This window comes from Ochlerotatus camptorhynchus, unplaced genomic scaffold (genome assembly GCF_037179485.1).
Source record: "Ochlerotatus camptorhynchus isolate MF236.1 unplaced genomic scaffold, CSIRO-AGI_Acam_v1.1 ptg000132l, whole genome shotgun sequence".
Taxonomy (NCBI): domain Eukaryota; kingdom Metazoa; phylum Arthropoda; class Insecta; order Diptera; family Culicidae; genus Ochlerotatus; species Ochlerotatus camptorhynchus.
Window position 1 is genome coordinate 1,020,712 of NW_027040622.1, and position 25,304 is coordinate 1,046,015.

Sequence of the window (25,304 nt, forward strand, 5' to 3'; positions counted from 1 at the left end):
TAGACATCAGTGACTTGAATCATTAAAAATTTTTGTTCCTTAGATTTGATCGAAAAGTGGTCTGGAACAAAGTTGTAGCTGAGAAAATTTTTAAAAAGCTCAGCTATTTCTAAAGTAAGATTTTTGTTTGAATCACGAAGACTTAAAAACACTTTTGAAATTATCAATCGCGTTTGAAAATTGCATAAAATCATAAAACTTCACTTGAAAAAATACAGCTGCCAAAACAAAACACGTCAACTTTTCACCGCGGCCTACCACGTTTTTTCAAACGATGACAGTAAAACATTCCTCTCATTTTCAACTGCAGTTAACACAATGTGGACACAAGTGCGCGATTTATTTCGATGGTCATTCGGATGCTATTGTAGTTTCATAATTGAGCTATATTTTTGGAATGCGGCCTGAAAATGCAGTACAATATAAAGTGGTGAACAGTCAAAACACAGGAATACAAATGTTAATACTTCCGACGTCGTCGCAGTCCACTTCTTCCTGTAGCTACACCCAAAAAGCTCATCTTCTTTGTCTCTACTCTTAGCGCTGCTTGGGATTAGAAAGGTAGGCAGTGAATTTAAAAGAACTAAAATGCCGGCAATACAATGAGTGTGCACTAGATTCCTATTCTTCTATCAGGTTATCCAAATATTTGTAGCGCATTGCTGACTTGTGGAGTAGTGTTAAGCTTAAAAAAGGCTTGTTCAATCTATAGATCAGCAAACTTATAGAAGGTGAATCATGGGGATACAATTCGCTTTAAGCACTACTAATCAAATATATATTCAACCTGGCGCTAATCAGCCTTAAATCAACCAATAATCAGCTTCTGTTCTTACTGTTCAGCTTAATTGTTACTTGGGTAATATGCGATAAGCAATAAGCTTGAAATGCGAAGATGAAGAAGACCTCGACTACGCTGATTTGTTGTTCGGTGTTTGCGATGATGCGATAATGCCTTTGCTTCCCCTTTGGCTGATCAGAGTGAATGACAGCGATCATTCATCACTGTCATTGCCAGCCAATGATATGGAAGAAAGGTGAATCATTGTGCGGCTGGAATCGAACGAAAGAAAATGCTTGTAGGTTTGGCGGTGGTTATCGTGGAGGATGATTCGAGACCCGTTTGCTCTCAAAGTTGTGGAGAGCGTGTCCGGCGGTGTTCTCCCGCTATTCTTGTGACGTTAAACGCGTCGTTGCATGAGAGCACCGGAAAGGTCGGAGAGGCAACAGGTTTACATTACCGGATCTGTTCTCCGTGAAATCGGTTTGCCTTATGCAGAATGCAGGCATGGAAAATCATTTGCTTTCATTTCGTGCATTCATTTACATTCATTTGTATATAGCTTTTGTAGGTATACCTCCTGCGGTCTTTGCCTCCATAAGCGGCGTAGAAGATATCTGTGTACTTAGTGGGTAAGTTTTGGTAAGCAGAACTGGTGCTGTGGGATGAACCAAACGTAATGTTACGGCGTCTCAATAAACGACGCATCATAGATACCATGAAAGGTGTTGATTGCTACAGACAGCAGGACGGTGGACATGGAAGTCGTCAACCGCTAAGGAGTGTGTAACAACTCACCTGCCGAAGCAATTAGCCCTTAAAATGGATGGCGCTTAAGTCGTTTGCAAATACATTACCGCTGGCGTACAAGTGGGGCAGCGCGTTCGCACGACTGCCCTTTGAGACTCCAGCGAGTAGAAGGGTCTGGTGGTGTGCGTTGAAGTGACTGGCGTTAGCCGACATGGAGCCGCCACTAGCACAGATCTTGGTGGTAGTAGCAAATATTCGAATGAGATCTTGGATGACTGAAGTGGAGGAGGGTTTCGTGTCAACAGCAGTTGAACACGAGTTAGCCAATCCTAAGCTCTATGGGAAACCTGATATATATTTAGCATTTAACCAGATACAACAACGACCTCGTGTTGATGCAACATCCTCGTATATATTGAATGAGCGAAAGGGAATCCGGTTACAATTCCGGAGCCTGTTGAGTATACGTTTGCATTGGCGTTTGCATACCGGCAACGGTAGCGCCTTTGTAATCATGGCAACATGAATCCTTTTCTTCGAGAAGCCAACAAGAGATATAGGAAGAGTTTTCTTTTCTGTTTTACAGTCACACTAGCCATGGAAGTCTTTCATAAAGAGATATGGTTGGACAGGCTGGTAGAGCATGGTATTAAATTGCTGTCTCGATATTCTCTTCTTGGACCTTGAAAATCGAAGACTGGGGCACGCAAACTCTCAACAGCTTGTACTGATTCCGTAGCAGGTCTGAAAAACAGTATCAAGTTCTGCCCGCTCTAGTTCGTGATGCAAAGAGATACAGATTTGAGTTATGAACAAAAGTTGTAGCTAATAACAAAACCTACAAAAACTCCATACATCATTTTGTGGAATGCTGTTGATGAAAAAAGTTAGAGGCAAATTAATGTAAATGAATGTATGAAATTAATGTAAATGATTTTCCATGCCTGGCAGAATGTATACATTTTGTATATGTTGGACGGATTCCGATGCGTTTTCTGTCATATCAAGTGAGTGCAAAAGTGGCGCAGTTCTGGTCAGCACCATTGGACATCGATCATGGTGAGTTTGCTCCAGTTGAGTAACATGTTTGTAAACTTTTCATCATTGTTCTTGATTTACGTTTGATCCCGGTGAGATGGCATCGATCGCGCGTGATTTATTGTTCGGTGAGTTTAGCTTTTGCTCATTTTGAAACAAAACCCAGAATTCCGGAAAGCATGTTGCACAAAGTTAATTTCTAGATCAAATTAAAGTAAAGCTGGTGCCATTTTGAAACCCATCATTAGACTCGTAAGAAGGAATTGAAAAAAAAATATTTAAATTAATTACCAAAAATCAACGAAAAATATGAAGGCTTTATAAATTCTGTACCCATCTAACGGAAATTCCTAACCAAAAAATAAATAAAATCGAGTAAAAGTAGATTTTGGTGAAGACATATGCAGGCATGGCAAATCATTTACATTCACAACTTTTGTAAATAAAACAAACCAAATTACAGCCCTGAGTAGTGTGTTGTGATATCTCGGCTGCATCAGATACCAGTTTTCGCTTACTGAGCAGAACATCGTGGGATCAAACCCAGGCCCCAGAGTTTCGTAGTCACAAAGCTTATCCACCGTCGGTGCCTGATTTGAATGTAGCCAACAACTCGATCCTAAGTGGAGTGATGTGATATGAGGGGCTCGATGGCCTGAGAGTGACCCTTTTTGCTTACTGAGCATAATATTTGCTATTAGCTTTTTGTCTGACAGAACTCAACGGACTGTTTTTAATGATTCTGTTTCCAGTCCCGTGGGGAATAACCTTGGAGAGCTCCAGGGAAGTGTGTTAGGGCCCCTGTTATTTATTATGTATTTTAATGACTTGCGACGTGTTTTACGATTTTGCGACATTAATCTTTTTGCAGATGATACTGTGTTATTCATTGCAGCTAAGGATTTAGATGATGCCGTTTTACACTTGAATGAAGATTTGCGCTCTCTAAGTAGATGGTTGAAGTATAAGCAGTTAAAATTGAATACAAGTAAAACTAAATTTATGGTAATTTCGCGGAATCGAGTAAATGAGAACGTCTCTGTTGTAATTGATGATGATGACTATTGATCACGTTCGGGAGATTAAATATCTTGGCATGACTATTGATGACACACTTAAGTTCAACTCTCACATTGACAATGTCATCAAGAAAATTGCCAAGAAGTATGGAATTCTATGTCGACTGAAAAACGATTTAACTATTGCCAGTAAAATACAGCTATACAAGTCAATCATCTCTCCTCATCTTGACTTTTGCCCTTCCATTTTATTTCTGGCCAATGCAACACAAATATCGAGATTACAGCGCTTGCAGAATAAAATAATGCGTTTGATTTTGAGATGTAATAGATTCACTTCACATTGTGACGAAAAAAAACATTAAGAACCCGTGCATAGAAATTCAAGATCCTGGATAAACTCTCTGAGTTTACGTTTATTAACAAATGTTCAAATCTTGATCTTAGAAAACTGTTGTGGCTAGAAATTTCAGAGAAGTAACAGTAAGGTTTGTGAGATCTCTAACTTTGAAAAATCCTTCTTTGAAAAAAAAATACAGATTTTTTTTTTAATTCTGTAGCATGAAAAGTTTTCGAAGATCTTAAATAAAAAAAAATTCCAGACTCTGGGACATTGCCAATATTTTAGAACTAAGACAATTATTGGAATCCTGTATTATGAAAAGGAAAAAACTATAGGGCTTTAAGAAGTATTGATGCTAAGAAAAAAAATCGAGGTATCGAACTTACAATTTTTTTATATATCTTTATTAACGAGACTTTCAGCCCTGGGCTGGTTCGTTTCCGGGAGCTTACAATATTTATTAACAGAATTAGATTAATATAGGTTTAAAACAAATACTGTAAAGTTCCGATAAAATTCCCTTTTTTTCCGGTTGTTTTCAATTCCCATTAACGCCTGGTAGGTTACGTTTTCGTGGTTCGTTACTGGAATTAAGATCTACCACCGAAGCCTAGTCGAAACTACTTCAAACTAGGGTAACAGGATTGTGTTGTTTTCTACTTTTTGATAGTGACAAGACTCGGATTTGTCCACCGAGGATGATCTTGAAACAAATGAAAAAATGAGTTAATTAATTATTTTTCATCTACGTGACTCTTATCTGTTATTCTCTGTTCTCTAGTTTGAAGTGGTTGAGACTGGGGTTTTGATGCATGGTCATTATCGATGTTATTGCTTGATTTTTTGCGAAGGAATCCGTTTTTAACAGAAAAAGGGGCGCACCTTTAAATGGTGTTACAATACTCCGAAGGTTATAAACAGTAGGATCTTACAATCAGATTTGGATCCTTGCGATAAAGGCAAGAATGAGAAACTGTATCAAAACCGCATACTTCATCATTTCTCAATAGTGATGGAGTAATGCGACATGCACTGAACTAAGAACACGGGGTACACCATATACATACGGTTCAGTGGCCACCTTGAGGATCCCAGAACCATGGAAAGTTTTCTTAGATGGCAATTTGGAAATACGGACAAAATTCAGGATCTTATTTGTCATTGAATAACATCTTCTTTTTTTAAGACACTAAAATTTTAATTCTTGTACTAGGTGAGATTTTAAAATATTGTTAGAGCTCAACAATGCTGGAAATTTTCTATAGTTCTTGAATCTTTTTGATCGATCCCCCACCAGCTATATTCACAAGGTACAACACAATAAACACATTATCATCCTCCATCAGAACGGAATCCGCTTACAGTGGTTTCATTGTATGGCAGTATCGTCAACGGGTGGCAGAGTGCTTTCATTGCATCAATGGACTCAAAACGTGATCATCACTCACACACTCAACACGAACCGGTTGCGCTCCAAAGTCGACGACACATCGACCGAAAGCACTACTGATGAAGAACAATGAGGAGGATCACACAATGATTGCTGCCGAGTAAGCAGACGATCGCGTGACACACATTGAGAGTGGCCTGCTTCTGTCGACAGCTGAGTGAACACTGTAGTTCTTGAATCTTGATTTTGTAGTGTCTTCTATGTCTAAGTAGGGAGTCAGGAATCTTGAAAAAACTTCAAATTCCCAGAGTTTGACACTACTTTGACACTACTCCAGCTATTCTCAAGAGGGTCTTCCGTCGTGTTTCCCAATCATGTACTGCATACGTTATGCAAAAAGAAATTCGTAATGCAAAAAGAAATTCATGCTGAGATTGATGCATCATAGAGATCCAGGCACCACGTGCGGCCCGTGGTCCATCACTGATTTAATCCTTCAAACCTAAACTCCACATTTCAATTTGCAACAATTTCTCCTAATCTCCCAAATAACAATTCATCAGCACTCCATACATCATGTCCCATTTGCACGCGTTTAGATTTCTATCATTACAGTCCCATTACCGTTTTGTACCGCTTCGAATCTGGTAGAGGTAGAAATTATGGCTGGACTAAAGGGTGTCCACGATGAAATTGCCACACACAAAATTGATTCGTAAAATTCGAGTTTTCATCCGATTGCCATCAAATTTTCAGGGATTGAGAAATAACTATTAAACTTCATTTTACCATTTTACTCGTATTTTATTTACAGTCCATACGCAAATGCCCGCACCTTGGCCTTAACCCCGGCCATAAGATTATGCACAACCTGTGAATCAACCGTTTTTTGCATGTAAACCCATACTTTCTTCAGTTCCTCGACTGTCTTCACTACCTTAGGTCGCTTAAGAAGGTGCTGCTTCATAATCGCCCAGTACTTCTCGATGGGGCGGAGCTCCGGAGTGTTGGGAGGGTTGAACATTTTCGGCACGAAATTGACCTTATTGTCCGCATACCACTTCAGCACGTTTTTGGAGTAGTGGCATGAGGCCAAATCGGGCCAGAAGATTGTTGGGACGTTGTGGGCCTTCAGGAGAGGAAGCAGCCGCTTCTGGAGGCACTCTTTTATGTACACCTGTCCGTTCATCGTGTCCTGGGTCACGAAAGGTGCACTCCGCTTCCCGCACGTGCAGATGGCTTGCCAAACCAGGAATTTCTTCGCAAATTTGGACATCTTCTGAGTGCGGACATGTTCCGGAACGCTGAACTTATCCTTGGCCGTGAAAAACAGGTTGCCGGGGATCTGTTTGAAGTCGGCCTTCACATATGTTTCGTCGTCCATGATGCAGCATTCAACTTTCGTCAGCATGTTGAGGTACAACTTCCTGGCACGGGTTTTGGCGGACTTGTTCTGCTTCTCGTCGCGATTAGGGGCCTTTTGTACCTTGAACGTTCGAAGCCCAGCCTTATTTTTGGCCTTCTGGACAAAACTTCGGCTTAGGTGCAGCTTCTTAGCCACATCCCTAACGGAGGCGTTCGGATTTCGGTTGAAGGCCCCAACTACGCGGTTGTGATTTTTGGTGTTGTACGGAATACTTTTTCCTTCACTTCTGGGCTTCCGATCGGTGGTCAACCGTTCCTCGAACCGCTTAATCACTCGCGACACCGTGGAATTCGCGATTCCCAACGTTTTAGCGATGGAACGATGCGAGAGATCCTTGTTCTCGTGATGAATGCGCAAGATTTTATCACGCACGAGCTGTTCTTTCGACTCCATTTCCGCGAGTTTTGATCACAGGACTTTAAAACTTGCAGGATGTAAATAATGCACTATGAACTAAATCCACCCAAATTTTAATTAAATTCTACCCAACGGTTAAAAAGTTAGAGCAATTTCATAGTGTGGCAATTTCATCGTGGACACCCTTTACATATTTTCTCATTCCGCGGTTCGTTGTAGCGGTTGTAGGCGTTCCGCCCCACGTTCCTCGCTTACTACTTATAGACTGTCTCCAACCAGTCACAATCGTAAATGATCACCCAGTGCCGGCGGTGGTGGGCCCTTTGTAGAAAGTGCCAGGTAGATAGATCTTGCGTAGATCTCGTTCGAGTTATTCAGGTGCAGACGACCGGAAGGTGCAGTTCAATTTCAATTTCTACCGCGCGCACACACGATTCGTGACCGAGCTGACAGGGACGCTTGTACAAATAAACCATTCGCTCTCCATCTTGCGATTTGATTAATTCGGTGCTAATCTTCGTCAGCTCCATCACATTACCGGGCATGGAGGAGCTGAAATTTGTATTCACATGCTACATTTTATGCACCTTTAAAATGCAACGGTGGTAACGGGCTATATCTGCATCAGGAAGAGAAACTGCAACTTCGCCGGAGGTGACACCCAACGGATTTGCATAGACGATGGAATATTCGTGGTGGCACCTCCGACTATCCCGCGGTTTCCATTGAATTGTGAAAACTAATTACGTCCATCATGAACCGTGGTGCTGAGGGGAAGGGAGTGGGCTCGAGAGTGAATTTTCAATTCATGACAGAACCCCAACCAGCCCAGCTTGGGGCACAATTCGTTATCTTAATAGACCGTTCACGAAGAATCCGAAATGCATTAGCCGAGCCGAGTAGGAACATGAGCGAAAAAGGTAGGTCAGCCGGGTCAAATTTCAACTGTCAGGGCACGGTTCGGCGGGTGGGAATAGAATAATTGCATTTCTAGACCAGGTCCGAAACATCATTGATCGTGACAAAGCTCGTACTAGGTGCACTCTGAGAAGCACCGGGGCCTGTTAATGTCGATGTAGAAAAGCTAACGAGCTTTTTGCCTGTGTGGTTCAACTACAAGGATTGAAACACGTTGGCTAGCACTTCAATTATGTGTGATTCCTGGTCTGATAGGTGGTTTATAAATGATGGGTTGAATGATTTTTTTTTATTTTACTGTAGGGCTTCCGGACAGTCTCAAAGAAGGCGGCAAGGTGTAAAGATAAGAAGAGCGGGAATAGACATAATAGTTAGCACTTTAATTGATTTTGACCAAATTAACAGAGGAACGTGCTTAAGCGTGTGTGTGTGTGTGTACAATCCAACCCCCACTGTCCGGCAGTGTTATTATGGAAGAAAACTGCTTTTTATTACTCTTAATTTAAAGCAGGTTTAGTCCGGGAGTTAGAAGGTGTTAGCTCTATTGCAGCTCCAGTGACCCATTTCAGAATGCCTGGTAATTCACGACCACTCCGAGGTCACTTTTACTTACAATAAGCCCCGCATGTTTACTCTACCTTTATCAAATGGATAATGGTATCATAAACACACTTCCAGATTCAAAAACTATTATTTCCAAATCTGGCATGTATATAGTTTTGAAATTTTTTCATCTGTATTAAATCAATTTTAATGGACATTTCTTACCAATTTTGTTTCGAATACCTCTTGATTCATCTGCTGGCAGCCCTTACTTCCATTTTTATGTTCTTTCTTTGTTTTCCTTGTCTTCATCTATCATCTTCAATTATCATCTGAAATATATATTATTTTAGTATAATTGTGCATAACATTGATTTATAATCTTTTTATTCAATAACCCGTCATTTTTTGCATGCGATTGATTTGATTTTTACCAACAACCTGTTAACTTTTTAATCCTCTATATCTGTTTCAGATTCTTCCTCACTACCTAATACTTTATAAATTTCTTCTGCCTTGCTTTTCAACTTATCCCTATCCCTAGCTAATGTTATCCACTCTTCTTCTGTTGTATTTGTTAATTTACTTTTATCTTCTTTTATACAATCATTCCATGTCTTGGCTGGTCTACCTCTTTTCTTAGTATTTTCTTTCATTTTCTGTGCTACCTTCAATGGATGTCCTTCAGGTCTTCTTTGAATGTGACCCCAATAATTTATTCTCATCACCCTGATTTTTTTTACTGCTGTCTTTCCATCTAAAAGCTTTGACACTGTTAATCTACCTTTTGGCCTATCTCTACAATATTTCAACATTTCCTTTAATATCTGCATCTCGTATTTGCTGATTGATTTCCTATTTCTTTTAATTAATGTGGCTGCCTTAAGTCCGTACGTGATTGTGGGTGATATAACTGTCTTATACATTAATTTAGCTAATTTCCACGGTAGTTTATACCTTCTTAGAAATTCTATCATAACTTTACTACTACCTATTGCTTGTTTACATCTTTTCCTTGTCGTTTGTGGCCTATCTAGTGTTTCTGTCAAGTATGTACCTAAATATTTCATATTATTAACTACATCTAGCTCTTCTCCGTCAATTTTAATGGTTTTAGGTATATTCCTATCTGTGTTTGGTTCCCTTATCATAATTTTACTTTTTGCACTATTTATTTCTAACCCTATCTTACCTAACTCTTCCTTAAGTATTTTAATAACCTTTTCTATTTCTTTTACATTTACGGCTATTATTAGTACATCATCTGCAAACACTACTATTACTGGTAAACTACCATTATTATCCTCTAAAATATTAGCCTTATGGTACTTTTTCTTTAATTCCCTAAGCACTTTTTGTATAATAAGCGTAAATATGTACGGTGATAATGGACATCAACAGAGGAACGTGCTTAAGCGTGTGCTGAAAAGTGTGTGCTTACGAGCACACGCAAGGCACTTTTGCACATTTGGACATTTGTCCAATTACGAAAATTCGTAAAAAATGTTCGATGGATCAATGTAATGTATTCATAGTATGTCACATGTGTATTATAAGGCAGACATACTAGTTTCAAACCCAAATGGATTTCTCACCGATTTATTAAATTATCTGCTAATTCCACCGAAAAGCACAAAGTAGCACACACGCCCGAGTGATGGACTATCGGTCCTGATTGCATCGTCATTGACGGTAAATACCTCATACCGGTTGGCAGATCGACAAGATTTATGACGCCCATTAATCTTAAGTCACCAGCCACGACAACGACAACAGTAACAACTCAGCAATGCCGATACAACACACACACACACACATACCGTATACGTACAATACACCTATGATGAAAAGTCGCGCTTTGGCAAGCTTTCGGCGAGGAGCTCCAACCAAGGTAATCCTCGAACCCAAAGCCCAGCTGTGCGCGCCAAGTCATCTATAGGAAAGTAGTAAAATTAATAACCTCGATCGTTACATGCTTAATTCAATAAGTCAGTTCAAATGTGGCAGGCAGCTATGAAGCTGGAGGACATGCTGCCCCCTCACGGAGAAGAACTTAGAGGACTTGAATTTGGATCCTAACTGCAGCATGTTGCAACAACAACAACAACAAAAACGACGACGACGACGACGACGACGACGACTGACGTGCCAGGGGTGATGATAAATATTAATCTAATAAAATTCAATAAATTACTATCCAACGGTTGAGATTTAACAAGACGTCAGATTTGTTAGCGCATGTTGATATGTGTATGTGTATGTGTGCTAGAGGGATTGAGAGGAGGGCAGTAATTTATGATTACTGAAATCAATCATTAAGCACGCTGAAAAGAGGTGGATAATTAGATTATCGTTAAGAGAATTGACTCATGGGGAAATCTTAATTAAACGTTTATAATTCTAGAACAGTTAACACCGAGGGGGGTTCAATAGATTGTTTGTGGGAATTTAGTGATAGTAAAATAGGAGAAAACGAGAAACGATTCCACTTGATCGAAATAATTTATTCGATTAGTCGATCCGTTCCAGTTCAAGCTTCTGTTCCATTGTCATGGGTCAACCATAATTTCCCGCTGATTTCCCCACAGGTAAATAATGGCCCCATCGTAGCTATTTTTCATCTCACCTTTAATGGTCAACTTCTTGTGTTGAGCCACAGCATTCAAGATCACCTCGAAATTTCCCATTTGTTTGTTCGTTACACCTCGCAGCAGCACTCATATCGAAATATCGAAATAACTCAAGAAGCCCGCATATCGCCCACTTCCCATTATGTGAGAGTGCCCACGAGAACGAATCGAGCCGTATATTCGAAAGCGAGAGTCCGCGTGGTGCGTGGTTTCCCCACCCGCTGTGAATGTTTTGATTAATTTCGTCGCGATGAGACCCACCCAAAAGGAAGAAACATGCAAAGCACCGTACATCACGGCAATGGGATGGTGCCCTATATGGATGTGGTTAGGCGGTTGCAATGCGAGGAAACATGCCATCGTTAGCACCTGGTTCGATGAGTAGATCAATTAACGTCATGCGTAGATATTGGCTACCCCTTTTCAACTGTTGAACATGTGATTTTCTGTACAATTCTACAATGCTGGATGGTACGGCTTTGAATCAGAATTGGTCACAGTTCGTAGTATTCGCACTTAGAAAAGATTACCGACTTCAGTAATTTGCATCTAACTTTCAACAGCTGGAACTGTTCGGTAAAAATCAGGCATTTTAATTCATTAGTTATAAAGCTTCAAAATAAGGAAAACTTCACCACAATGGCGCGACTCAATTATTTAAACAAGACTGACAGTGTTTTGAAATTAAAATTTAGTAAAACAGCTTTTGAAATGAGGGTCAAAGTTTTACCGAACATTCAGCTGTTGAAAGTTCGGTAAACAATTACCGAAGTCGGTAATTATTTCTAAGTGTGTAAATTGTATAAGACTTGAAGAGATGTTTGAAGCACCCTTCTAAAATTCTAAAAGGATTTCTGTCTGGGAAGCAAGTTAGTTTTTCTATGAAACAGCTAATATTTAAAAGGCATGCTAAAATATGTTATAGAGGCGAATGAATTTGTTAAAATTTAAAACCTCTTAAATAAAGTAATAAATAAATAAATGTTTTTAAAGATAGCCCACACCGACCAGGAAACCTTTGCCAGGAAATTTACTCTGTGTCAAGGGGATGGTCACTCCGAGGGGGGGGGGGGCAGTGAAAAATTTAGAGCAATATAGAGCTACTCTGAAAAACCCTCTTGCTCTCTGAGCGAATCTTTCTCTCATTGCTCATTGTCTTATTTATTTCTTAACAACAATTCGAGTTTAAGGTTCGTTTAAGGCTTTTTGAAATCTTCAGCTCGTTTGTTTTGAAAGTGATGAACGGCAGCAGAAGATTTATATTTCACTGTTGTTGATTTTAACTGTCTTGAATACTAAAATCCAAATCAAACATCGGGATACAGAATAATGTTTCCTCATCATCCTACAACCAAAATATAAGCCAACCAGAAAATGGGTTGTAAATAATCTGCCTACTCCTAGGTATTCCTATTTAATAAAATCTAATTTTTTTTGTTAGCATTTACACAGTTTAACGGCGCCGGTGGTGTAGTGGTAAGCGTGATTACCTCTCACCCCAGCAAGCCTGGGTTCAATCCCAGTCGGCGCCGCCGGGATGTTCTGAGGCATAACATCTCTGATCACGCCTTTCTTCGGATGGGAAGTAAAGCCGTTGGTCCCCGGTTCATGAGTTGATGGGTCGATAGGTAGGGTCCAGGTGTGGGTGCTGCCTTCCTGGCACGTCGGTAGCATTGGTGCTCAGCACGGAAAACAAGATCGACGGAAAAAACATACCAAGGAAAAAAAAATATACAGTTCAGTACACAACACCAATGCGGGCCATAAATGATTCGATAAATGTCTTTGATCGGCCGTTTTCAAAATCGAGTTAATTATAATGATTTTTACCGGTTATGCGGAACATTCCTACGCGATTGGTAGCTACCAAGCGGTGCTATAGAATGGTATCAAAAACCGATTTGTTTACATTTTGATTATAGGCCCTTTCAAATGTTACGTGAGATATTTTTTCCGATGCAGATCATGACAAATCAGAGTTACTCTGAGTAACTCTCAGCTAAAGAGACACTCGCATTTAAGCCGTCCTCCCCCTTGGGTCACTCCGCACTGTGTGCCGAATACACAATAGGGTGCACCATGACACACTCATTGACAAGGGTGGTTAGAAATTGTCATGATCTTAGAAGTTACTGGCAACACTCTACTATCTCTGCGCTTGCACAGCATTGTTGTTTATAAAATCAACGTTTACACATGGCCAATGAGAATAACAGCCCACGTAACATTTCTGCAATCATTTGGCATCCACTCTGATTTATGATGGTTTTATAATGGTAATGAATAATCAATTTAGTTTAAATACAGCATTTCACAGTGTAAAACGTTCCTGCTTAGTAGTTCATCTTTTCGCTGTTTTAAAAACCTTTTACAGTCTGGCGAGAAGTCAAAAACTGTCTTGTTTTAAAATTAAATTTAAAGTAGTTCTCAATCCCACCATAAAACTGTTCTAAAAATCAATCATAAACTTCATTAGCAATTTTTTATTAATGTCTTGATAAAATACTCTATAAACCTCTTCTATCATTATAAAAGCAATCATAAAACCATTCGGTTTTAAATGAGAGTAAAATGCAAATATTGTTGCCTTTTAGGCTTTTCAAAATGTATCATAAAATCTCCTCTGTTTACAAATTAAACTTTAAGGGTGGATCCTCATAAAACTATGTCCATTTAGAATCCGAAATGATAAAATCACCTGTATCTCGGTAACGGATTGACGTACAAATAAGGTTAATAGATCAAAACAAAGGTTCACTGTACTTTTAGGAAAAAAAAAATACCAATACAAATCATTTCTCTTCGTTTCTAATGAAAATTCGCACTTTCTTCTTTATTCCTCCCATCAAACGCTGCACACCTCCGGATTCAACTTCCTTGGCACATTAGTTCCACATTTTGGTCATCTGAATCGCATCCCGAGCCGTTTTTCCACTTTTCTTAAGCTTCCGCTTCAATATTGCCCAAAATCTCTGGATGGGCCGGAACTGCCGGCAGTTGGGTGGATTTATGTTTTTATCGAAAATCTACGTTATTATCGGATGACTTTCCGGCTATAGTGGGAACTCGCCAAATCTGGCCAAAACTTCACGGGACCTTTATGGGCTTTAATGAAAGGTAGTACTCGGTTTTTGAGGAATTCTTCCTTGTACAGCTTCGAGTCCATCGTCTTTTTCGTCACGAACACTGTGGTCTTTGCTCCGCAGCTGCATATACCTTGCCAAATAATCAGTTTTTTTTTTTTGGCAAATTTGTCCATAAAAGCAAACTTAAACTTCGCAGGAACATTTCGCCGTTGCCATTTGAAATTTTTATCCAGGAAGCTGTCCGAAATCGATTTTAACGTAGTTTTCATCGTCGATGAGCGGGCATCTTTGGTACTTCGTCAAAACCTGCTGGTAAAATTTCCGAGCTCGAGTTTTGGTGACGAAACTTTGCTTCAACGTTCTGTTTGGTTGCTTGCTGGCTCGATAAGAACGATATCCTGCTCGCAAACGAATTCTTCGAATGGTACTGCGAGCAGAAGCGTATTTTTGTCCGATTTGATTATCTGATAGTCCAGGGTCAAACGCATTTAAATTGAGTGGTAAATGCGTGTTCGATGAACAACTTACGAGAGTTATGTCTGTTTGTCTGTGTTATACTTTATCTTAATTTTTTCAAGTATTTCAATGTTTCGGTTATGTTTGTTGGTTCAAGTATTTTTCCTCGAATGTAATAAATTATGAAAATTCAAATGTGTGGTCCTAAAGATGCCGTTCAACTTGTTGTTACGAGGTTTCGATCCGGCGGTGACCTCACCGACGACGACAACAACACTTCTTTAGAAGGATTAGCTATGGATTTCCGATCAACACGTCTTTCAAAAAAACTCAAATATTTCTTCTTTTACATACCCTTCCCTCCACTTCTTCTTCTTCTTCTTCTTCTTCGCATTACAAGCTTATTGTTTATGGCATATTAGCTTATTGCTTGCTCTCAACTTAGTGTTCTTGATTCACTTTCACAGTTATTAATTGAGAGCTTTCGATGCCTGCTACCATTTTTGCATTAGTATAATTGTGTGGCAAGTACAATCATACTCTATGCCCAGGGAGTCGAGAAATTTTCCAACCCGAAAAATTCCTAGACCGGACCGTGAATCGAACCCAGTCACCTCCAGCATGGTCTTGCTTTGTAGCTGCGCCTTAACCGACTGAGTTAAGGGAGGCCCTTTCCCTCCAACCGGATTTTATTACACTTTATATCAAATTTATGAAAGGAAGCCGATTTAAATTGTAACTCTATAATATGACGGAGTTTGGGATTAACCCCATGATTTCCTGCTCAGTAAGCAAAATCGGTCGCCACAAGGCCACCAAGCTCCTTATTTCACAAAACAATTAAGATCAAGTTCCTGTTCAAGTTCCTAGCAGTGACCTCACCGACGACGGTAAAAACTACCTTTGAGAAGGATTTGCTATAGATTTCACATGAGAGCAGTGGAGAAAGCACAGGTCTGATAATCGCAACGTTCGTGGTTCAAATCCAGCCAGCAGTATGTTTCCAATTTTTTTCAACATAACTAATACCTCACTAATACCATAGAGGTAACTCTAAGACCACTGGGTCCCGAAGAAAATCATTATTATTTTTGGTTCACTCAGTACCAGAACAACGGTCCCAAACAGTCCCAAGCTATTTCACTCACCCCTGCATGTTCTGCATGAATCCACACACCCCTGATGTTATCTGTCAAACTTTCATAGCGAATCAAAACAAACATAGTGTAGTAATAGAATTTCAACTAGAATAGGGTACGTTAATCGTTTGCTTGGGACCAATAGGCTACTAAAGTGGTGAGCCAATTTAAAATCGTTAGTTTCGTATTGATTGTTGCTAATACACTCTACATTTTTCGGTCTCCAATTTTCTTGCATTGGACCTCTGCTAAGTATATCGCATCCTCCGTTCATGCGGTCTCCACTAACATCCTCTGATGATGTATCCCACATAATTGTAAGAGAATCTTACATCCCCCGGTTGGGTGTAGCTCATTTAGAACTTGATTAACTGGTACCCCTACAGAGGTGTCCAATGGCGCAACGCGTTCAACAAATTCTATATGATTGATTGATTGATTTCTTTATTATAGAGACTTTCAGCCGTTGGCTGGTTCGTCTCTAAATTCTACACTAGCGTGCACAGGAATCTTGTTAAGGAGGGGCAATTTTTTTCCTAGGTGCATTTAATCTGGGGATGGGGAGTACTCCAAAGTACGTCGTAGATGGTGCTGTCCTCCTCCCACTTTTTCCCTACTGTTAGCTAATTTTACTTATTTTTTGCTCCGGTGGTGGTTCATCTTCTTCAACGCAAACTGCTTTCAGACAGCCAATGGAAATTGGCAATTTAATCCCATCGACGATGTCGATGATAGTCGGTTCGTCAAATGGTTGCGATAGTAGGGCTTTATCCAAAATTATACATTTGATGCAATGTTGTTGCCTTGGTGGTTGAATTCAGCTGAAGTCACGTCAGATGTTGGTGATAGCATCGACAAACCAAGATGAATGACCAATAAGAATCGCATTCTCTTTTCGCATGCACACTGCGTCAACAAGTACAAGGTTTAAACAGTGCACATAGCAGTGAACAAACAGTATATTGCTCTTGATCAATCCAATCTTGATCAGTGATATTGAGTGCTTGGCACTGATGAAGTATGTAAGTAGTAGACGAAATACACGTATCTGTCAAAAGATAAGCAATTATAAAGGAATTAAAAGGAAATAAACCAACACACTCAAAGCTGTTCATTGACAATTTCAGGGAAGATTCTTCGACGTTTTTTTTAGTAAGACAACGACCGACCAAGGTTCAATGGCAAACTAATACCCACTTTTCAATTAGGGAATCCAAAAGTTTTTTTTTTAGAACTCTATGAGCTCTTTTGAAATTCTTCTCAGAAGTCCTCTGGAATTATTTTTAGAACTCTCCTTGACTTTTACTAAGAACACATTGGAACTGAAATTCCCTTAGAGTTTCAGAAGAATTTCCCCAGTATTATCCAGAAATTATTCCCGGAATGAGCTTGAAATTATCGGTACTCCCTTGAAATTTTCCTCAAAATCCCTTTGGAATTTCACTCGGTATTCTTTTCGGAATTATCTTGAAACTATAACAGGATTCACTAGAAATTATTGGCAGAGTTTTCTTGGAATACTCCCCAGAAATTCTTTGGGACTGTCCTCAGAATTGAATATCCTTGAGGATCTTCTCGGATTTTTTTAGAACTCTCCTAAGAGCTCTTTTGAAATTCTTCTCAGAAGTCCACTGGAATTATAGTTAGAACTCTTTATGATTTTTTCTCAGAACACCTTAGAACTGAATGCGCTAGAAATTTTCCTCGGATTTCGCTTGAAATTTTGCTTAAAATCCCTCTGGAATTTCACTCAAAATTTGATTTTCTCGGTATTCTTTTCGAAATTATCTTGGAACTATCTGCAGGATGTACTAAAAATTATCCACAGAATTTTCTTTGAATTCTCTCCAGAAATATTTTGGAACTGTCATAGGAATTTAATAGCTTTGAGGTGCTTCTCGGAATATTTTAGAACTTTTTTTTTTTCTCAGAACACCTTGGAACTGAAATTCCCCTAAATTTTCAGAAGAATTTCCTCTGTATTCTCCAGAAATTCTTCCCGAAATGAGCTTGAAATTATCCTCGGAATTTTCTTGAAATTTTCCCCAACATCCTTTTGGAATTTCATTCAAAATTTGATTCTCTCTTTTCCAAATTATCTCACTAGAAATTATTCGCAGAATTTTCATGGAATCATCCCCAGAAATCATTTCTTTTGGAACTTGTCTTTAGAATTCAATACCCTTGAGGTTCTTCTTGGAATTCGAGTTTAAGTTGTCCGTCCATTCACCAAAACGTTGTAGTTTTTTCTACCAGAAATGTTCAATAAAGCTTGCCCCTCCATTCACCAGAACTGTGCAATGTTTACATCAGGAATTTTCAATTCAGCTATCGCCTCCATGCAGCAGATTGTTGCAAATCTTGCACCAGAAATTTTCAATATAACTTGCCCCAGAAAATTTCAATTGACCAGAACGATGCAATAAAAGGTTTTCAGTGCCCTTATAGTATGAAATGAAGTTATTTACCTTCAAATCAAGTTATCAAGAAATCAAGTTATTTTATAAAATAATTATAATTATAAATAAAATATTTTATAATTTGAAAATGTGGAAATAAACATTTTATATATAAAAGGAGGGGCAATTGCCCCACCTTGCCCCACCCTGTGCACGCCAGTGAAATTCTATATGAGCCCAAATGAAGAAACACAGCCTGCATTTGAATCCAACATGTCTTCGACTTTGACGTTCTGGTACCTATGGTATTGGCACTCTCGGCACACACTGAGAAGAAAGTTGGCATAAAATAAGTGTTTAGAGCGACCACCCATTGGTACAGAGGTATAATCTGATTCTGAGGGAGAGCCGCGAATAGAGAAAAATGGTACGTTAAATGCAGCCAGGCGGCTGCTGTCAAGAACTGTCATTGGAAGCCAAGGAATTTTATGATCCTTTTCTTACAGTTGAACAGGAATACACAAGGCGGTATTGAATTCTTGCGTAAAGTAATTTATGACAAACTGTCGTTTCCAGCTATTTTATTCAATGGGGCACCTTTTTTTTTTAATTCATTCAAAATACACACAAATCAATATTGAAAGATATCATTAACCCATGTTTTGTCAAAACTAGTCTTTTGTCTAGTGGCATGGTAAAATACCAAACAGAAAAGTACAGTTTCTCACAGAACAATCTCAAATAATCACTACACGCTCAAAACAAAACACGCTATTTTGCTACGCCTGTTTTGATTTGATTTCAATGGCACAAATTTTCATGACAAGAAGAACAAGTATACAATGAATTCCATGTGTGCTATCTGCTTCTACCTGCCAGATCTGATTTATTGAAAAAAAATAACATTACGCTTCGATAGCCGGCACCGGTGGTGTAGTGGTAAGCGTGACTGCTTTCTAACACCCCAATGGGTCTGGGTTCAATCCCAGCCGAGGTCGGTGGGATTTTTCTGAGGCATAAAAATCTCTGGTCACGTCTTCCTTCGGAAGGGAAGTAAAGCCGTTGGTCCCGGCCCATGTGTGTTAAATGGGTGCGATATCCTACGCGGGTGTGGAAGCTGCCTTCCTGCACATTCGGTTGCCGTCAATGGATGGCAATCGATGTCCGTCGGTGATTGGCACTAGATTGCGGAACAGAGACCGACGTTAAATAAAGGAAAGAAGAAGAAGAAGAAGAAGAAGAAGAAGAAGAAGCTTCGATATTGTTTATTTTAACATATAAATATGTACAAAATTCCTGTCAGAACTGTTTGTATTGATTTAGTACGGATAATAGAGGAGCGAATACGAAGAAGATTAAAAATAAGTCAGATGATTCAGATGGTGATTGATGGTCGCTTATGTTACGTAGCTTACCCAGAAATCGATAGTAAAAACGTAAACAACTAATTTCACTAGTATCCCTAGTTCTAGGGAAGAATACAACAGTCTAGAAAAATGTAAGAAAGTGTTATATTCGCATCGGCAGATACAGACAATTTATCATCTCTCACAATCGTAGCCATATATTACTACTGTCTATGTATATAAAAATGTGCAAGAGGCAGCTGCGCGGTGGCGATTGACAACTGCCATACTCTGCTCAGTCAATGTTACTCTTCCATGGGACGGGATTTATGTACATCTTGGAGATGGAACCCTGAAGACTGGCGATTCCCTGGTTTAGTGGTACGGGTTTCGGCTTCGACGAAGACGACTTCAGCCAATCGTCGTAGACCAATTTCGAAAAATGCTGCCGTTCCTTTTTGAACTTTTCCTCCATGCGTTGCTTAGCCACCAGGCGACGTTTTCTTTCTAAGATCGAGGGTGATCGTTGGATAACTTTTAGGCAAACATTTTAATCACTTTCCACTCACCTTCCTCCTGTTGCTTAATTCGGTCCTGCCAAGCCTTGAAAGTCGTTTCACTTTCTTCATTTGGGACCCACTTTTTCCTCAGTTGTGTCTCTCTCTTATTCCCATTCTGGGGGTCCTGTTGCTTCCTTTGCTTTTCCTGTTCCTTTCGTTCCGTCCAGCGTTTCAATTTCTCTTCACTTTCCTGCTTTCGCCTTTCTTCTTCCAGCTTTCTCTTGATTTCCTCGTGTTTCTTTCGTCTGAGTTCCTTTTCTTTTCGCTTGCGTTCCGCTTCACTGTAGTCCAAAAATAATCTAAGATTTGTCTTTATAACTACAATGAAAAGTAGTTATCTTACGTTTTAGCTTTCAACCATTTCTGATACGCTTCCGGGTCGTATTCTCTACGTTTTGGCAAGGGTTTTCCAACTGCCGTGCTGGTACTTGAATCTGAATACTAAATAAATCGACGCGATAGAAGGAATAGCAATAATTACCATTAGGGTTATATTACGTAATGTTCTTCATCCGCCCTAAGAGTTCCAGCGGTCAGGGCGGATACGATGGAACATGAATCGCTGTCCTCGGTTCCGCTATCTTCCGAGCTGTGGTGCTCCTTGGAAATGAATACGGCGTTGTTGACCCGCCTAAATTGGAAAGCTCTACGGTAGGTATCGAATGCAATAATATGTCAATAGAACTTACCGTGTATTTTCATCGAAATCGCGATTGGATGATTCGAGTAGGCTCTCCATTTTGCTTCTGCTTCTAGATTTTTGACCACCTATTGGTGGTTTTTTACCTTTCTGTGTGCAAAATGTTGAACCGATTTGATGAGTGTCAGTATGATAGTGATTTTTCTCACGGCCTACTTCACTTGTGAGCAGCAATTTTGTCTCACGATGCGCACAAAATGTTGATTTATTCAATGTGAATCGCTCATTCACATTCAAAGTGTTTCAAAACTTCTCCAATATTTGAGCATTTAATATCAGAATCTTTCAATTTAGAAATTTACAGCTAGTGACTTGATTAATTTAATATAATCTCCGAAACTTCAAATAAGTTCATCAGAATCTTTGAATGGAGCAATTACTAGCTTGCAATTTAATTATAACTTGATTTACTCAATATTATCTCCAAAATCTAACATCTCAATAAGATAACCAGAATCCTTCAATTGATCAATTTCCAGCTCGCAATTCAATTATGACTTGATTTATTCAATATAATCAGCGAAATCTTCGAAATCTCAAATATAGTCAACATAATCCTCCAATTGAGTTCAGTTATGGCTTGATTAATTCAATATAATCTTCGAAATCTCGAATCCGGAGAACTTTGAGGTTAGGTCGTAATTGCTTTTGTAAACAAACACTGATTTCTCGCGAATTGAAGCTCAATCTAAAAACTAACAACACAAACGGGTAGAGGAATGGTTCCTCTATCATTAGTATAGTTAGTTCGCGAGATTGTTCTTTTAATCGCGAGAAATTGGCGATTGACGTGTTTGTTTATAAAAGCAATTACGCCCAAATGGGACCAGCTTCATTCAGAGGAGAGTATCCCTCCTCCAAACACTTCACGGAAAAGGCGTAGAAACTCCGCCGTCTTCATCGTCGTACAGTCAGCCGAAGAAGTTCACCCAACGCCCGGTGGCATGTCACACCGTTAGCCACCGTTCCAGTTCCTGTTGAAAATGCAAAAACCATCATCTCACTCAACTTTGCCATGGATCATCCATCATCCTACAACATCGAAAACAACAACAACTCACACTACGGAGGAACAGCCACGAACATCAGCCTCTGTGACCGTCACCGAGCTACCTAACTACGCGGCAACCGAATGTAAACAAACCACTGTCCTCTTCGCTACCGCTGTCGTCCGCTTCGTCGATGATAATGCAAGGGAGCACGCAGAAAGAGCTCTTCTAGACTCGAAGCGAATGTTGTTTTGTTTCAGAGCGATTCCTCCAAACCGTCACAGTCCAACGAAAAAGGGTTTCCGTTCCGATCTCTGGTATCGGTGAATCGACGGTCAACGCTAAGTTCACAGTTCTCTCCCACATCCGATCAAGAGTCTGTAACTACTCCACCACCGTTGAATGTTTGGTTCTTCCACGTTTGACTATGGACTTACCATCCACCTCCGTCGATGCTTCTACTTGGAGCATTCCACCCGGAATCCAGATTGCTGACTCAACTTTCCACAGCCGCAAATCAATCGATCTAGTACTAGGCGCAGAGGTCTTCTACGACATCTTCCATGTCTCGGGTCGAATTCGAATTGGCGATGCACTTCCACCTCTCATCAATCCCACGCTCGGTTGGGTGGTTTCTGGAAAAGCCTCCAGTCCACAACCGAAAAGACCACTTGTCGCAAACGTTGCCTCCATCGTCGATCTGTCTCAGATAATGGAACGTTTTTGGACAATCGAAGAAGAAACCATCGAACTTCGAGAACAGCTCGATACTCTTCTTTCCAGGGGAGGATTAACCCTACGCAAATGGGCCTCCAACATTCCTGCAGTTCTCCATGATGTCTCTCCCGATAATCGAGCACTACAACCAACAATCAATACGGAACTATCGATTTTAAATTGGCTCACTACTTGACTAGCCTATTGGTCCCAAGCAAATCGATTAACGTACCCCATTCTAGTTGAAATTCTAGTACTACACTATGTTTGTTTTGAGATAGTACCAGAGCTGAACCAAAAAGTTGAGCACGTTTCTTCGGAACCTACTAGTCTTAGAGTTACCTATATGGTACAACCATCTGTAGATTTCGATCGTGACCAATGCATAAAAACGCTGGGGCTGCATTGGGAACCCTCTACCGATTGCCTCCGCTATCGTATTTGTCTCTCCCCCGACCCTATAGAAGCTACCATCACCAAACGAATAGTTCTCTCTAAAATTGCACGACTTTTCGATCCGATTGGATTAGTCGGACCTGTGGTAACATCGACAAAACTCTTTATGCAAGAGCTGTGGACGCTGAAAAACAACAACGGTGCAGCTTGGGGCTGGGACGAGGAATTACCAGCAGCAATCAAGGAGCGTTGGCTGGCCTACTGTGAACAACTACCTCGGCTTAATGACCTGCGAATCGAGCGATGGGTCATCTGTTCTACACCGACGTCGATCCAACTGCATTTCTTCTTAGACGCTTCAAAGAATGCATACACACTTAGAAATTTTTACAGAAATCTGTAAAATTTTACCGAAATCTCAACAGTTGAACGTTCGGTAAACAGTTTCGCAGATTTCCTGTAATTTTTCACAAATCAAAAAATCACAGATATCTGTAAATAACTACAGGAAAACTGTAAAATTGTTTACCGAACGTTCAGCTGTTGAGATTTCGGTAAAATTTTACAGAAATCTGTAAATTAATCTTAGTGTGTATGGTGCATGCTGTTATATTCGTTCAGCAAACTCTTCTGGCACCATAAAGGTCGCACTACTAACAGCACGATCTAGAGTTGCACCTCTTAAGCAGCAAAGCATCCCCCGCTTGGAGTTGTGCGGAGCCCTCCTCGCAACGGAACTGTCCCTGAGGGTCACGGAATCACTGAACCACACCGGCGAAGTCTACTTTTGGGTGGACTTAACAATCGTGCTCAGCTGGCTGAAAGCACCACCTACAACTTGGGTCACATTCGTCGCCAACCGCGTTTCAAAAATACAACAAGCGACTCAACACTGTACTAGGAATCATGTCGTTGGTCAACTCAACCCAGCGGACTGCATTTCCCGAGGAACAGAGGCGGAAACCATTCTGCATAACAACCTGTGTTGGCACGGACCACCATGGCTGCATCTCGAACCCTCTTCATGGGCCAACCAGCTGACGAGCAACATTACAAACGAAATGGCGCTTCCCGAAGCACGCAAACTACCACTTGCTGCTGTCGCTGCGACTGCAATAACCACCGAGCCTTCGTTCGTCGATGAACTAGTGAGCAAGTTTTCGAACTACTTCCGTCTTCTACGCATTGTCGCATATTTTCGCCGGTTTATACGGAAGTGCAAGCCGTCTGCGCAAACAATACATCCCTTCCTCAGCTCAGAAGAACTTGGAGAAGCCGACGCTACCGTCATCCGATTGGTTCAGCAACAGTCCTACAACGAAGAATGGAAAACTCTACAAAAATTACAACCAGTTTCGCTCAAATCCAAACTCCGTTGGTTTCAACCCTTTATCGCCAACGATCAACTGATGAGAATCGGTTGCCGCCTAAATCAAGCCCCTCAACCTTTCGATAGTAAGCACCAGATTATCCTGCCAGCAAAGCACGGTTTGTCCACTCTTCTACTTCGTTCGCTGCATGAAAAGCATCTGCACGCCGCCCCTCAGCTTCTGGTCAATATCCTCCGCCTGCGATCACAGGGGCCAGAAACCTGGCAAAAACTATCGTCCACAACTGCGTCACATGTGTAAGAGCCCATCCAAAACTGCTGCAGCAGTTTATGTCAGAACTACCTGCCTCACGAGTTACAGCAAGCAGGCCATTTTTCATCACCGGCATCGATTACTGGGGTCCAATTTCACTCCAACCCCCACACCGTCGCGCCGCTTCAACAAACAATTTGAGCTGAATAAATGCTGATAAGCTATATTTTATCCGAAGAAGCATATTTAAACCTGAATAAGCTCTTATTCAGTTTTCTATGTTTGTTGGATGATCATCCTGAAGTATTGGAAAGATATCGGTTATTCATATTAATCATGACAGAATATTTGAGAGACGTGATTTGAATTGTTATCCTGAAGTCTCGGAAAAATATCCAGAAGTCCGTATTATCGAAATTCTGCATACCAATTTCGCCCTTTTGAAATGTTTGCACTGATTTTGTTGCTTAAGCTTATGGGCGTGTGAGAGCGGTGATAGAAGATTTTTGATGGGCTGCGTACTTTTCGAAAATCTCAGATTTAAAATGAAATCCGAGATTGAAATTGACGATAATACCAACAATCAATTCGAAACTAACGATTTAAAATTGGCTCACTACTTGACTAGCCTATTGGTCCCAAGCAAATCGATTAACGTATCCCATTCTAGTCGATATTGTAGTACTACACTATGTTTGTTTAGATTCGCTATGAAAGTTTGACAGATAAAATGAGGGG

The 25,304-nt window shown here is 40.3% G+C and overlaps 2 protein-coding genes across 2 annotated transcripts in view; one reads left to right on the forward strand and one right to left on the reverse strand.

Moving 5' to 3' along the window:
* The window catches only part of LOC135700315 (uncharacterized), a 178,274-nt gene that overhangs the window by 141,752 nt on the left and 11,218 nt on the right, over positions 1–25,304 (forward strand). The gene's annotated exons all lie outside the window — the stretch shown is intronic.
* LOC135700284 (uncharacterized) lies at positions 19,917–20,999 on the reverse strand. The gene is made up of 5 exons (XM_065220752.1): positions 20,871–20,999; positions 20,680–20,812; positions 20,525–20,622; positions 20,191–20,462; positions 19,917–20,128 (listed from the first exon to the last, which is right to left on the reverse strand). The coding sequence occupies exons 1-5, from the start codon at positions 20,918–20,920 to the stop codon at positions 19,917–19,919; spliced, it is 765 nt and encodes a 254-aa protein (XP_065076824.1). The 5' UTR covers positions 20,921–20,999.